Source organism: Ceratotherium simum, chromosome 34 (genome assembly GCF_057802395.1).
Source record: "Ceratotherium simum simum isolate JZ-2026a chromosome 34, ASM5780239v1, whole genome shotgun sequence".
In the NCBI taxonomy this organism is placed as follows: Eukaryota; Metazoa; Chordata; class Mammalia; order Perissodactyla; family Rhinocerotidae; genus Ceratotherium; species Ceratotherium simum.
Window position 1 is genome coordinate 9895392 of NC_141933.1, and position 16876 is coordinate 9912267.

Genomic DNA, 16876 nt, shown 5'->3' on the forward strand with positions numbered 1-16876 from the left:
CAGACACCTATTTCCTTATGTTACTTTTCCTAATTGAGTCAGATATTTCTTGAAGAACTTCTTCATTATTTTTTAAATCTTAGTTTTCTTTCATCCTCCACCTGAAACATTTCTAGATTTCTATCTTCAAGCACACTAACTCTCTCCTCCATAAGGTCTGCTCTAGTTTTTTGTTTTGTTTTGTTTTTTTGCATTCTACATTACTTTTTATCTTATTAATTGTGTTCTTTATATCCAGAATTTCTGGGGGTTTTTTGGTTTTTATTTATTTATTTTTTTGAGCTTCAATATCTTTGGAGAAGTACTCCTGTTCATTTATTTTATTTCTGAGCTCATTAAACTGTCCTTCTGAGTCTTCTTGTAACTTGTCAAGTTCTTCATGACAGCTATTTTGAATTCTCTGTCATTTTGGTTATAATCTTCTGTGACTTCCAGTTTGGTTTCTGGTTAGTTGTCATTTTCCTTCTGTTCTCTCATGTTACTGTAGTTCTTTGTGGTGTTTGATGAATTGATCTTCTGCTGGAGCATTTGTGGTAGTAGTCACTTTTTCTTATTTGGTTACAGCTTGGTTAATTAGGTTCACTTAACCAGGATCTCTTATTCCTCCAATGGCTCCACACAGGCTTGGCTGCTGCTGCCCCATGCACCACCTATGCTGCTGTTCTCTGGTTGTCTTGGGGTACTGGTTTCACTGCTGCCAGTGGGGCTGGGTTCATGGGGGTCATTGTTGCTGACAGGAGCCTGAGGACCTGGGGACTTTTATGCAACCCTCCTGTTGGTGGAGGTGCTGTTGCGGTTGTCCCCACTAGAAGCTGGATCACTGGTTCTGCTATCATTCCTGATGCATCTGGTTGCGGAGTCCACCTGCTACCACTGTGGGCTGTTTTCTCTGTTCCCACCCCATAAGTTCATAGTAGTGCCAGTTGGGCCACTCTGTGTTCACATGGGTGGGACTGCTGCCACTTGGCGAGGCCTGTTTGCATGGCTGGGTTGTTGCCTTACAGTAGGACATATTCACATGGGTGGGGCTACTTCCCATCAGTGTGTCGTACTCATGCTGGTGGGGCTGCTGCTACTTGTTGATTCCTCTCACAGGCTGAGCCACTGCCATCTGGAGATGTTTGTGTGTGAGCCAGGCTGCCCCTACCTCCACTCACAGTCATGCTGGCTGCTGTGTGATGATCCACAGCCTGGATGCTGCTGCTGGGGATAGGGTAAGGGCTACTCCCCTAGTTCCCGTAGTTCCCGTGGGTCCAGTCAACTACTTTCAGATGTATAGCAGCATGGATCCCTCACATATCCTGTTGTGCTATGTAGGGAATCCTCTGTTGGTCAATGGATGTCTGTTTTATAGTAACTAAGAGGGAAGAGACAAAGGGAACAACTAACTCCACCATGACACTGATGTCACTTCTCACCAAAGGGTTTTTAAAAGAGTGCCATATTCCCATGTGTTTAGTAAAAAAGAATCCCTGTCATGGAAGTTGAAAAGGAAAAGGGGGGCCGGCCCCGTGGCTTGGTGGTTAAGTGAGCGCGCTCCACTGCTGGCGACCCGAGTTCGGATCCCGGGCTCCCACCGGCACGCTGCTTCTCCGGCCATGCTGAGGCCGCGTCCCACATACAGCAACTAGAAGGATGTGCAGCTATGACACACAACTATCTACTGGGGCTTTGGGGGGAAAAATAAATAAATAAAATCTTTAAAAAAAAAAAAAAGAAAAGGAAAAGGGAAACAGAATATGGCTGAAGTCAAGGAGACCTATACAGAAGGATATTGCAATAGCTTGCGTGAGATATGAAGAAGGTCTTAATTAAATTTGTTGAAGTGAGATGGACATAAAGAGATGATTTTGAGAGATATTTTTATGGAGATGTTATATGATGATACATTTTTATCATCAGAATTTTGTGAATCATTGAGTATTGAATTTATGAATAGGGAGAGTGAGGAAATCAAATTGACTGTTAGATTTCTTTCTTGTGCATCTGAATGACATTCTCTAAATTCAAAATATAAGAGGAGCAGATTTATGCTTTCCTTCCATTATTTGCTTAGGGATATTTAGGTAGGGTTTTCTAGTTGGTGTTTGAAACATGTGTCTAGACTAAATAGAGGGTCTGGGTTGGAGACGTAGTAGGTATAGATACAGGTTAAGTGCCTATTAGTGTCAGGAGCACCAAAGAAGATTATGTCAAAGGAGAAATGAAGACGGCTAGGGATGAGCTCTTGGAACTCTGATTTTAAATACAGCATCAAGAAGATTGATCCAGCAAAGTAGATATTAGGAATGTCTAGAAAAACTACAAGAGAAACAGAAATGTATCATTGCTACTATCTCCTTCAGATCCTCCTCCTCTTGCTATCACTTGCTCCTCTTATCTATCTCTGTAAATGGTACTCCCATCCACCAGTTACCCATGTCAAAAGCTTTTACAATACCTTTGACTCTCCCTTTACACTCACTCAAAACTCAGTCAATTCCAAATCCAGTCAATTCTACCTACTAAATATCTTTCCATAATCACAATAAGACCAGAGAGAAAATTGTAGGGTTGCCTGACTCAATATGGTTCCAGTAAAAAATGAAGAAACAATATCCATGCTATCTTGGGCTGCTTCACTGCAGGCACATGGACACTTTAGTGTTTGTCTTGGCTTGGTTTCCTGTGAAAGAAAATCTGAGGCACAAGTTTGCACACAGGAGGTTTAGTAGAACATACTCTAAGAACTACAATCTGTAAATGTGTGAGGGAAGCATGATTGTTGAAAGGTACATGTTGAACCATGATAGATAGTCTTTAAGCCATTCCATGGGCAGATATGGAGATGGAATGGCTCTTCATAAATGTCTGGAATTAAGCCATAGTGTGAACCACTGTAACCCAACATTGACTACTCAGTCAATAGAAGCTGCCCCTTAGTAGAGGAGTGTAACCTTGGAGGATGTAGTTTCCTTTGGCTAAAAGCAATTCCAAGGGAAGCTGTGAACTATCACTTGCCCAAAGTCAGAGCATTTAAGAATTAGTATTTCGATCCTGAAAGGGAAATCTAGATGGTGCTTCACAGGTATCACAATTTCCATGACAGTTCAATATTTGTGCTACACAGATGTACTTGATTTGTATAAGTTCATCTCACAGTGGAACAACTCTTTCAGGAAAAACTTTTAAGAGGGAGTTAGAGTGATTATCTACACACATATCCCACCATTATAGCTGGTCTCAGGGCTGCAGATGTTACTCATCATCTCTATCCTCCACAATCCATTATAGATATCTCTCATTCTCCTATTCTAGGTGGCATACCAGAAGGAGTGACACAGACCCAATCTCTGAGGTGTCAGAGCTCTACACACCATGGCCTTTTCATGTCCTGGCAAATTCTCATATCCTTTTACTATCAAAATCAGGCAGGGTAAAACCAATAGATGTCCCAATGGAATACTGTTGGGAGAGAAAATTATGTAGGCACACTGGGAATATCAGCCCTACCTCCTGTTGATGATCAGGCTCTGTTATTCTAGTCAGATTGGTGACTCTTTTCCTTGCCTACTAGCCTCTTAGCCCAGAAGTCTGATGTGACTAAGGGATAGGCATAGCTTAATGTTTGACACCCTCCCTATTTCTTCAGGTGCAAATCTTTCCATTCTGTATACCGTGATCTCTTTACTCACAGAGGCTTGATTTGCCGTGACAGAAAGAACAAGTCCCTAAGTGGGACATTGGGTGTTTGGTAAAAGGAGCCTTTCAACTTCCACCATTTTGTTCCTAGGCCATTTATCCTACCTCTGGGGGAACAAAGCACCATGTACTGTGCTTCAGATTTAGAGCATATGTTGCATCCTGGAAAATGATATCCCATTTTAGCAGAGTATCATCTCAACTGGAATCTCATCTGCACTTTCACAAGGCTGTCCCATTGCTCTTGGAACTGGGAGCTTCTGGGTGGTAGACTGTATGATAAAACCAGGGGATCCCAAGCTCATGAATCCACTACCGTACCTCTTTTCCTTCCATGTATGTCTCTCAGTTCAATGAAGCGTTATGAAGGATCCTGTGTTGATTGATCATACACTCTCAAGGCCTTTGGGTAGTTGTGCTGGTTGAAGCCATGAAGGCAAGAAAGAGAAATCCTTACCCAGAATATATGTTGATTCTGTTCAGTATGAACCCCTGAACCTTCGGAGATGAAAGGGAACTAATCTAATCAATTTGTCATCAAGGTGCTGGTTGGTCTCCTTGAAGAATGGTGCTATATTGATGACACAGCATTTGTCTCTGCTGCTTGCAGTTTAGACATTTGGAAGCAACAGCAGATATTTTAGAGATGGTGAGTGGGATCCCATGCCATTGGACCCCTGCATAGCCTCAATACTTGCCTCCAGTCAGAAGCCAATTTTGCCCATGTTGGGGAGGCTGACGAAAGAGGATGGTGGATATCAACTCGAAGTCATTTTGCTTACTCAGTGGTTTAATGCCTCACCTATGGTCTATGGTCTCCCGTGGTTGATAAATATGATACAAAGATCTTCACACATCATTCCACTCCCACAAGTGCTGCCACATGCCTCTTGCTCAGGCCTCCTATACTGCTATCATCCAATTTTTATGTTTTCCCACCCAGAACAGGAAGCTAAACCATTTGAAAACCTCTTTAATCCATATATATCTTATGGCAGGCTGTTTCTTTCCACGGACAGTGGATGATCATGTATAATGTGTGGATCTCTGCCTACTTAGAGAGCTTCCTGTCAGCATTGACTTTCGAGGTCACGCAGAGTGGGCCAGTAGTATGGAAGCAGTCCATTTGTGGCTTGTATTCATATATTGAGTCATTCCACATGTGAGCCTAGCTCAATTATTTTCTTCCTGTGTCATCTGGTGATAACAGACACCCGGGGGGCTTGGTGTCAACTGGAATTAGGTGTAACATTAGTAGATGATAGGGTCTCAAAACCACCTCTTATGCATCTTATTTCTGTCCTCTGTCCCTACCTATGCTTGTTGCAGATGAACCACCCCCATCTTAGGATGGATTGCTGCTGGCCCACCTGACAATATGACTTGGTGGCTTTAAGACAACTTAGTGATCATGTGCTCTGGTCACATGGCAATTTAGAGTCTTTAGTCATGCTTCAGGTGGCATGACCTTGTTCCACATCATCAGGGGCTATGATGTATTTCTCCTATTGAGATGACATAAAATTTATACACCTTTTCCCACTCCAGATGACTCTTCTACTGTAGGAGGTATTTTCAGGTAGTATGACCCAAGTGCGAGACTGCTCACAGCTTTTCCAGAGCCATTTCATATACTGGGTCCCCGTAAGACCTGGCAGTCTTCCATGATACTCAACTAATAGATTGAAAAGAAGCACTCCAAGTATGGAAAATCTACCTATAGCAGTAATGAGGCCTCCTAGGCACTGTGCTTCCTTCTTAGTAGTGGGAGATGCAAGATATAATAATTTGTCTTTTATTTTGTAGGACATATCATGGCATGCCCAAGCTATCTGGAATTCTAAAATATCCCTGATGTTGTGGGCTTGTGAATATTTGCAGTTTATTTCTCCCACTTAGTATCACATATGTCTGGCCAAAGTCTCCAATGTACTGCCATTTCTTGATCATCTATTCTGATGAATATCATGTCATTGGTATAAAGGACCAACATGATATTCTATGCAATATGCACACAGTCCGGGTCTTTTGGATTATATTATAAGGATAGGAAAGAGAGGTAACAGATTCTTGGGGCAAGAAAATAAGCGTATATTGCTGCACATCTCATGTGAATGTGGACTACTTTTAGTTATTATACTTAATAGGGATGGAAACAACACATTCCACAGATTAGGACTCATGTGCCATGACATGAATCTGAGTTAATTGGCTCCAGTAAAGACACTACATGTGGCAACAAGCTGTAATTCAGTCTAATGTTTGGTTCTATTTATGGTAGTCTCCCATTATCCAAGATAAGTCAACTATTTGCAGTGCCAGACTTAATTTACTTAACTCTGACCCTACAAATAATTAAATGGAGACATGATGGAAACTACTACCCCTGTGTGCTTTAGGCCTCTAAGGGTGGAATAACTTTTGCTATTCACCAGGAATACACTATTGTTTCTGATTTACTGTCTTGGGAGTGAGTTAGACAGTAGTTTTCAATTTCTACTTGTTTTTTTCCGCTAGGATAGCTCTTACTCCACAGGCCAAGGAACCAATATGGGGTTTCTGCAAACCTCTCAGTATGCTCAATCCCATTACACAGGCAGGAACTGGGGACATAATCATTTTAAGAGGGTGGACCTTGTGGTTCTACTGTGAGTCAGGCTTTAGTCAAGACACTCAATTACCTGAGCCCCTAAGCTCCTGTTCTTAGATGTGGAGCATGATGATTTTTTGAGTCCTTCAATCTTAGTGTCACCATGAACTCTGTGTCAAGCAGTCCTCAAAATGTTTCCAGTGCATGTTCACCCAAGTAAATCATGTCAGATCTCTCTAAGAAGGACTGGAAGAATCTTTCCTGTATGCGATTACCATGGTTTTCCAGAGTTCTTGCTTATGGGGATAAGTTTTCTCCTCCAGTCAGTGGTTTTGGGTTCTGAGAACTAGCTCTGGTATGAAAATTAGATAAGGGATCATGATTTTTTATTGGGACAGCTACCCTCAAATTGTTGATTATCCTTCCTTGATTTATTTTGATTGTATATATTAAGTAATACTCTTGTTGGCGTCCCATTTTTCTATATTTTTCCCAAAGTGTTACTGTGTTTCATTAGCCATTGCCATAGGTGGTTTTTTTTTTTTTTTTTTTGGTCCCTGGGAAAGAGAATCTGAGGCAGAAACATATATGCAGGAAATTTTATAAAAAGTGCTTCTAGAACCAACATTTGTAATCGTATAAGGGACTCAGAAGTAGAAATTGAACAAAGAGGCAGTTTGTGGTTTTTAAAATAAATATATCCATACACAGTTTGATAAATTTCCCTTTAAAAGTTGGAGTGCCTCCCCCTGCATGTCCTTGAGCATGGGCTGGACTTATTGACTCATCTCTGAATAAGTGAACAGAGTATAAATGATAATGTGTGGTTTTAGAGATTAAGTCATGAAAAGAAACTGCAGCTGCCATCTTGGTAGCTATGTCTTCTGAGTTATTTGCTCCTGGGCAAGCAAGTTGCCACATCATGAGGACATTCTCTGAGAAGAGACCCCTGTGACAAGGAACTGAGGCCATTTTTCAATAGCATCCAGAAAGTGAGCCATGTTGGAAGTAGATCCTCCAGCACCAGTCAAACCTTTAGATAAGTTAAACCTCTGCTAACAGCTTGAGTGTGACGTCATAAAAGACCGTGAGCCAGAGGTATCCAGCTAGGTTACTTCAGGATTCTTGACCCTCAGAAACTGTGTGAGATAACAAATGTTTGTTTTAAGATGCTAAGTTTTGGAGTGATTTGTTTTGCAGCAATAGATAACACCACATCTCCACCAACACTTATTATGTCTTCTCTTTTTGATAGTAGCCTTTCTAACAGGTGTGAGGTGATATCTCATTGTGGTTTTGAGTTGCATTTCTCTGCCTGTTAGTGATGTTGAGCACCTTTGCATATATCTATGTCTCCTTTGGAAAAACGTCTATTCAGGTCCTCTGCCCATTTTAAAATTGGATTTTTGGGGTTTTGTTTTTTTTTTTTTTTTTTGGCTATTGAGTTGCATAACATCCTTATGTTTTCAATTCAGTTATTGTATTTTTCACCTTTGCAATTTCTGCTTGGTTCTTTTTTTTATAATTTCTCTCTCTTGTTATAGTCTCATCTTGTTCATATATAGTTTTCCTGGTATCTTTTAGTTCTTTGTCCATGTTTTCTTTTAGTTCTTTCAGCTTATTCAAGATTGTTGTTTTAAAGTCCTTATGTGGTGGATCTGAGGCCTATCTTTACAGAGGGATGGTTTCTGCTGCCATTTTCTTCCTTTAATTGCACGACATTTTTCAGTTCCTTTGTAAGACTCATGATGTTTTGTTGAATATTGGGCATTTGAAGAAACAGCTCCCTCTGCTTATCTTTGTAGATTGGCTTTCTGTGGGGCATGGTCTTCACTAATTAGCAGAGTGTGTTTTGAGCCTTGTAATCAGCTCAAGGTGAAGCTTAAGGTTGTCTCAGGTCTTTTCTGAGAATGCATCCTGCATGAGTCTTCCTCTGGCTTTGTCAATTCCCTTATATACATAGCTGCTTTTAAATTTGTTTATTTTGCAAAGAGTCTCTGCTTTGGAACTTTAGAAAGTCTATTGTATTTCTCCACTAGTAATCTCTCCCTCAGGCTTCTATAGATTTTACAGTCATGTGTCTCTTAATGATGGGGACGGTTTCTGAGAAATGCATCATTAGGTGATTTTGTCATTGTATGAACATTATAGAGTGTACTTACACAAACCTATATGGTATAGCCTGCTACAAACCTAGGCTATATGGTATAGCCTATTGCTTTTAGGCTACAAACCTGTATAGCATGTTACTGTACTGAATACTGTGGGCAATTGTAATACAATACCAAGTGTTTGTATGTCTAAACATATCTAAACATAGAACAGCTACAGAAAAATACTGTATAAAAGATTAAAAAACTGGTACACCTGGGGGCCAGCCCAGTGGCATGGTGGTTAAGTTCACAATCTCCTCATCAGTGGCCCAGGGTTTGCAGGTTCGGATCTTGGGTGCGGACCAAAGCACCACTTATCAAGCCATGCTGTGGCAGAAGTCCCACGTAAAATGGAGGAACATGGACACAGACGTTAGCTCAGAGCTAATCTTCCTCAAAAAAAAAAAAACTGGCACACCTGTATAGGTAACTTACCATGAATGAAGCTTGCAGGACTGAAAGTTGCTCTGGATGAGTTAGTGAGTGAGTGGTGAACGAATGTGAAGGCCTAGGACATTACTGTACACTACTATAGACTTTATAAACACTGTACACTTAGGCTACACTAAATTTATTTTTTTTTAAATTTTCTTTCTTCAATAATAAATGAAGAGCTTACTGTGACTTTTTTACTTTATAAACTTTAACTTTTTTAAACTTTTGGAATCTTTTGTGATAACACTTAGCTTAGAACACAGACACATTGTACAGCTGTAAAAATATATTTTCTTTCATTATACCCTTATTCTATAAGCTTTTTTCTATTTTTAAATTAAAAACTGTTTTTTAATTTAAACTTTTTTGTTAAACACTAAGACAAAAATACACATTTTAGCCTAGGCCTATACAGGGTAAGGATCATCAATATCGCTATCTTCCACCTCTGCATCTTGTCCCACTGGAAAGTCTTCAGGGGCAATAAAACACATGAAGCTGTCATCTCTTATAACAATACCTTCCTCTAGAATACCTTTTGAAGGACCTGCCTGAGACTCTTCTTGAGGAGGTGTTGCTCTTCTCATAAATTTTCATCTCCATTATAATCTTATTGGACCACTGTTTTATATGCAGTCTCTCATTGACCGAAATATCATCATGTTCATATGCCTGTAGTCCCTCCGAGCTTTTGCGACCATTGTTCACCAGTTTCAGTCTCTTTTTCCAGCTTGAGATCTGAGTTATGCTCCTTTTCCTGCCCTGAGCTCTTACACAAAACGAAGACAACTGCTTTATGCAGCCCCCAGACAGTTTAGGACATTGCAATTAAGGTCTTCTCTGCTCCTTCCAGTTTTACACAAGGGATTGGGAGCTGGGCTGCTGCTTCCTCTAGACCATTACTGTGCTGCACTGGGGAAGGGGTGGGGTAAGCGTGAGTAAAAATTTCCTGCCTTGTTAAATGTGCCTTTTTTTTTATTGGCATTTGCTTGGTTACTGTAGTCCTTTAGTTGTTTTCCAGAACTCAGATAAAGTTACTTTACTCAGTCTCTAGATTTTTATTAATGTTGCCATAGGGCAATAAATGCCTTGTGTTTCCTAGTTTGCCACCTTTCCCCCTCTTACTTTATATCTTTTGAGGGTCTGTTATTAGGTGTGTAAATATTTATAATTGTTAGATATTCTTGCTGTATTGAAGCTTTTATTAACATATAATATTCTCTTTTGTCTCTTGTAAACTTTTTTATTTCAAGTCTATTTTGTCTAATACTAGTATAGCCAACCAGATCCCTTTTGATTACTATTTGCATGAAATATCCTTTTCTATCCTTTCACTTTCAAACTATCTGTGTCTTTGCCTCTGAAGTGAGCCTCTTATACACAGCACATAGTTGCAGCTTTGAATTACTGTCTATTGTTCTTTTATTTCAACTTGAAAACTACCTTTAGCATTTCTTGCAGGGCAGGTCTAGTGGTAATGAACTCCTTGAGCTTTTCCTTATCTAGGGATATCTTAATTTATCTCTCATTTTTAAAGGACAGTTTAGTCAGATATAGAATTCTCAGCTGATAATTTTTTTCTTCAGCACTTTGAATATATCAACCCACTGCCTCCTTGCCTCCAAGAAATTGAAGAATTTCACTGATAATCTTATTGAGGATCTCTGTACCTGATGAGTTGCTTCTCTCTTGCTGCTTTCATGAGTCTTTCCTTGTCTTTATCTTTTGACAGCTTGGTTATAATGTGACTTGTGTGGGCCTGTATAGGTTTATCACATTTGGACTTTGTTGAGGTTCTTAGATTTGTATATTCATGTCTTTCATGAAATTTGGGAAAATTTCAGCCATTATTTCTTCAATTTTTTTTTTGGTCCTTTTTTCTATAACTCTTTCATGCATTTATTGATCATCTTGAGGGTGTCACACAGGTCTCTTAGGCTTTGTCTCTCTTTTTTCAATATTTTATGTTTCTGTTTCCCAGATTTGATAATTTCAATGGTCTTATCTTTAAGTTCACTGATTCTTTCTTCTGCCTCCTGAAATCTGCTTTTGGACCCCTCTAGTGAAATTTTCATTTCAATTATTGTACTTTTCACCTCTATAATTTCTTTTTAGTTCCTTCTCGTATCTTCAAGCTTTTTATTGCCATTTTCATTTTGATCATACATCATTTTCTCATCCTTTTTCAAGTCTCCTTTCAGCTCTTTGTGTATCTTTAAGACAGTTGTTTTAAAGGCTTTGCCTAGTAAATTCATCCTCCAGCTTCCTCAGGGATGACTTTTGTTGATTTGCGTTGTTCCTGTAAATGGGTAATATATTTCTCTTTCTTTGTGTCTCCTATGTCTTTTTGTTGCAAACTTGACATTTGAAGCTTAATGCAGTAAAACTGGAAGTCAGATTTTCTGCCTTTACCAGGGTTTTCTTTCATTTAAAAAAATTGTTACAGGGTATCTCTGTGCCAGAGATCATCCTAAGATGAAATCTTAAGGTTTTCTTGGTTCTATTCTGAGACTAAATCTTTGCCTGAGCCTGAATTTTGGCTTCTAAACTTCCATGTATATGTGGTTGCTTTTTATTGTCCTAGTACTTAAATGTATAGCTCACAAAAGGAGAAAAAGGGAAAAAGAAGAAAAAAAGTGCTTTTTCTTTACGTCTCTTAAAGCTTCTTCAGCCTGTGCAGTTTGTAACAATGGCCACCTACCTCTATGTAGGCACCTCTGGTATCAGAAGCAGCAATCAGAACACAGATCCTTGATGTTTGAAGGAGAAGGTCCTTTTTGCCCACCCCGGCTCCCACAACCTGCTCCAAAAACATGGGCATGGCTACTCACCATAGGGATAAGTGTGTGTAGATGGTAGCCACTACTATGGTAATTGTTGAAATTGACTGAAATTAATCACAGTTTATCAGCCAAGCCTCACCTGGGAGCTGCAAGCTTTGACCTGACTTTATTTTTCTAAAATAGTTAACCAGATACTTTCTGCCGTTACTTTTGTTGTCCACATGCAAAGATGTTTTCCTGGTGCTTCCTACTCTGCCATCTTCCCTGATGTTACTACTTACATCACTCTTTTTCAATCCTTGCACCACTGACCATCTCACGGAGCACAGCTGCTGGTTTGCACGATTAAACGCCCATGAAGAACTGTGGGACATTCTCCCCCAGACACACCAGAATCTATGGATTGGCCACCATCCTTCAAAGTAAACAACCATAGGTTCAACCTGTTCCTTTTTGTGATAGGATCTCAAACATTTCATTAGGAGAAAGAATGTGGCTGGAGAAGCCAATGACATTCGTTATGGATGATTCCTTTGGAATTTCTGATGTGTCTTTCTCAAATTCTATAGTTTGTAATTTTTCTGCTTCTTTGTCTCTCAGAAGGCATTATAGAGGTGAAAGGAAGAAGCTTGATTGGCTTTGTTTTCAAAATCTAAAGTTCATAAGATAACTTGAGGGTCTCTGGAAGAGGTAATCAGAGAAGAGGAAGGAAGTTGAGTGTTTGGGAAGGGGCAAAATATGCAGAGGGTCTGTAGGTTATGGAGGAGAAAGACCCAGTCCTGAACAATAGTAGTGCCTTAGGGAAGCAGATGACACAAACAGAGTGGCTGCATAGGGAGCAGAACAGTCAGAGTGGAAGCCCCAGATTCCAACACCTCATGTGGTAAATGGGATGTTGTAGCAACCAAGTGTGTACAGGGCTATTATTAACCTGGTAATCTCTTTGAACAGATAACTGATAACCAGTAGCTGCCCTCTCTTGTTGTCATGCCATATCTTTGGCATTGTATGTGCCCAGGGGAATTAGATAGTTCTGCTAGGGAAGGATTGTGGAAATAATCCCCAAAACTAACTGATTTGTGGTTTACCGCCAACCTGGAGGAAATGGGAACTTAAATTAAATTACGTTGACCTGTAGAAAATAAAAATGTGAGAAAACACCCGCACTTGTGTACTAAGATACAAACCTGTTATATGTATTTTATGCCTATTTTTTCATTTCATGTTCTGATGCTTATCATACTTCTTGGTAGTTACTACATGCTCAATGAATGGCTATTGAATTAATGAAAGTTTATTTCAAAGCTCATAATAATGACACCAATCTGTGTTTTTAGCAGGTCTCTAGCAAGAATTATTTTATAATTTCACCATCAATCAATGAATTTCTATTTAACTGCACTCCACTAGCCTTGACAATGAGCATATTGTAAGTTCATCTTACATTTTATTTTATTTTGTATTGTTTAATTGCAGTGGGTTTGTACAGTTTTTCATAGATTTATTGCCCATGTTTCTTTTTATCACTTGAAAATGATATGTTCTACCTTTTATTCATTTTCTATGGAATTATTTATTATCTTTTTGCGTAGAAATTATGAGAATTCTACATTTTAAAGCACATTTTGAAAACAGTTTATGTTGTCATTTGCTCTTTTCATTTTTGACATATAATATTTCGAAATTTTATGTGTTCTTTGTTTAAACTTTGACTACAGAAACTTACAAAGAAGAAAGTAACAGTCACTTCAAAGTCCACCACTAAAAGTTAACTGTTTTTATCATTTTGATGAATATTTTTCTAGTTTTGTCTAATAAGTTGTTAGGGTTTTGCCCGGCAGAGTCTTCAAATGAGTAGTATTCAAATCTACTTGTCTTTAAATTTCTGGCTTCTGTTTTACTATCCAAAAAGTACTTAACCCAAGATATTGCAGCCAAGGTTTGTAATGAAAATTATAGTTCTTTTATTTCATTTAACTTTTCATTAAAGTGGAATTATTTTAGTTTAGGTTATGAAGTCTCATTATTAGTCATTTATTTTTAAATAATTATTTATGTGATCTGTTACATAATCCTTATTTTTGCCCTGTGATTTATTATGCCAATATTATATATTGTGTTACATTTACTATGATCTGTTTCTGGAATTCGCTTGATATGTACATGCATCTGGTATTACTATTTTGACTATTGCACTTATAATAAAATCCCACATATGCTACCTCATACAGTAGCCAGCCTCCCCTCACTCCATGATCCTCTTTTTTTGAATTACCTTATTTTTAGTTTCTAGATAAATATGTAACTATTTTTCAAATCTTCCAAAAGTATGTATTTTTTCATTGTAATTACTACATCAATTATTCTACCTATTAACTGGGTGAAGAATTGTTATTTTTAGTACTAATCAAACTGGCTATCCAGGAACATGCTGGTTAGCTACAATTATACTACTATTATAAGTTGTTTTAAAATATTATCTTTTCTTCACATTTCTTATTATGATAATTATAGGTATTTTATACTTAGTAATTTAACTCTGCAATGGGAAAAAATTTCATTTTTCCATTATATATTTTATTTATTTATTTTACATATTTTCCCTTATGAGGAATTACCTCATTTTCCCCCTTTATTTTGGTCTTGAATCAGCAGTTAGTTAGTTCCTGGAGATCCTTAAAATGGTGTGACTTTCATGGAAATATCTTCCTTCTTTGCTTTTCTCCAGCCTTTTCTCCTGGTAAAAATACAATGAAACCAATAAACAAACACAAAAAATGAAAAGACATGAAATAAGCATACATGTCCTGTATTCTTTAGAGCAAGCTTATCTTTCACCAAGCAGCTTTCCTACAAACCAGGAACCCTGTCCCAAGGGTTTGAGTAAATCTTGTGAAGAAAAAGACCTTGTTCCCAGAGCAGGATCTGACAAGGCAGCTTTGATAGTTTCTTGTCTCACCCTTGGACAGCTTGGCATTGGAAAAATGGTTTTGGAAAAGGCAAAGAAGTATAGAAAAGTTTTAGAACCTTTTCACTTTCTTCATCAGTTTAAAATCTCTGGTTCTCAACACTGTCTTTCCCAGTCAAAAACAGATGGTCTGAATCTCACAGGAAGCAAAACAGGACTCCTTCCCCTGAGAAATGTTGTCATCTGTGGGAGGGGCTCTTGTCCTCTCCCTGACCTTCCACAGATTCCTCAGTGACCAGGGCAGTCCTCAGGCCTTGTGGTGGTTAATATTGTAGGTCAACTTGGTTAGACCATAGTGCCCAGATGTTTGGTCAAACACCAGTCTAGAAGTTTCTTTGAAGGTATTTTTTAAATGTTATTAGTATTTAAATCAGTAGACTTCAAGTAAAGCACATTACACTTCACAATGTGGAGGGTCTCATTCAATCAGTTGAAGGCCTTATGGGAAAAAGACAGATCCCCCAGAGGAATAAGGAATTCTGCTTCCAGATTTGCCTTCCAACTGGAGAACTCTTATCTTCCTTCAACTATTCCCTGGGAATCCAGGCTGCTGTCTGCTTACAGACTTCAGACTTGTAAACCCCTCCAATCTTGTGAGCCAATTCCTTAAAGTAAATCTCTCTTGTGGTATATATACACATCTTATTGGTGCTGTTTCTCTGGAGAATAAGAATCAAATTACACAGGTCTACAGGAATCAGCAATCTCAGAGACCTTACCTGCACTCCCTGGGTTGAGGGCTTCCAGGGACAGGGAGATGAGAATCAGGTGTTTGGATACGTGCACGTTTGTGAAATACCTTAGGGGCTGTGTATGTCACACTAGGGTGGCTAATTTTGGCCTCTTCACCACAAACCTACTAGTTCAGGCTGTGCAGAGCAGATCTGTGTGATCTAGGGAGACTTGTGGGAGTCTGAGGTCACTGTGGGAGAAGAATAAGCCTGTAGCTTAACCAAAGACACTGACCACATGGAAATAGTCTAGGTCTAAAGCTTCCCCTGGGGAAAATCACCTTGAATTGTGTGTTGTCCCTCTCATCACAGATGTATAATGCACAGCAACCCTCAGAGACATCTAGAAGATTTACTCACTCATTTTCCACATCCTGGATGGAGTCAGGCAGAGGCTGATTCCTGGTTTCAGGAAGGAGTCGGATAAAAAGTCCAGCGAGGATCGGGAAGACTCCATACATGATCCATGGCAGGTTGGTGGAATACACCATTAAGATCATCAAGAGGGGAGCCAGGGCTGCCCCGATATTACCAGCAATTCCAATGATTCCTAAAGCTATTGCTCTTGGGGTGCAAACAATAATACAAAAAAATTGGTGAAAATCCACACATATTACTTGTGATTTATTATTTTGCTTTGGTTATGGTAGATAGCACATCAGTGTGTTTAGAAATGGAGATTGATGACATACTCTTATGTTGGAAATTTTCTCTCTTATTTGTTAGCAATTTTTTTCAAGTTTGCGTTGCATTAGGACAAAATTCAATCATTAATAAACTACTCTTATCTATAGCATTTACACTTCATGTGGTTGAGAAGATTACCGGAGAAGAAACATTAAAGGATATAACTCAGTGGCTGGCAACAAGTCAGCTTTCAGTAAATTTTGGCTATAATTTTTGTCATTATTATTACTATTTTAATTAATTATTTTTCATAACTAACCTGCCTTAGTTTACCTCCCCCAATAAGTGTAAGTTATCTGGAAATGATCTGTTTTTATTCTGAGTGACCATCCATGAACTTTTTACCTGATTACAGTGGGGATTAGTTCATTTCCATAGGTAACAAAATTGGTGAGAGCGGCAGAAGAAAATCCTACTCCCAAAGTTGCCAAAACCACACGCAGGGTCTGCATTTCTGGAAAGAAGACCAGTGAGACTCAGAAAATTGGAGCTGAAGAAATCAACATTCCTCAAATTACAAATGAAGAAGACCATATTGGAGGTGTTTTTGCATGTATAAAATATATTGTAGAGAAACTGCATGGAGTCAGAAAACGTGCATTGTCCAATCAGGTGAGAAATGTGACTTATCTACATATTATGGATTATGGTGAATAAAAAGATTGAGTTATTTCATCAACTCCATTTGCATATCTCAGATTTTCTGAAAAAGGAGAGGGGAAGGGGAGTCCATCAGGTGCTGTCTTGCATTAATTCTGTTCTGTGTCTCCTTTGCCTTCACATGAAATGTAGGACTGTCATGTGAGCAATTACTGAGTGGTGTAAGACTCATCCATTTGAGAGTTTTA

The 16876-nt window shown here is 38.8% G+C and overlaps 1 protein-coding gene across 1 annotated transcript in view; it reads right to left on the reverse strand.

Annotated features, from left to right (window-relative positions):
• Positions 1 to 14215: 14215 nt before the first annotated feature.
• Positions 14216 to 16876, reverse strand: part of LOC101400020 (organic anion transporter 7-like) — a 60290-nt gene continuing 57629 nt past the window's right edge. The window contains exons 8-10 of the mRNA XM_014792959.2: positions 16374 to 16482; positions 15702 to 15905; positions 14216 to 14379 (exon numbers count right to left, since the gene is read on the reverse strand). Of these exons, the coding sequence (XP_014648445.2) occupies positions 14319 to 14379; positions 15702 to 15905; positions 16374 to 16482 (374 nt within the window). The 3' untranslated portion in view covers positions 14216 to 14318. The remainder of the gene's footprint in view (positions 14380 to 15701; positions 15906 to 16373; positions 16483 to 16876) is intronic.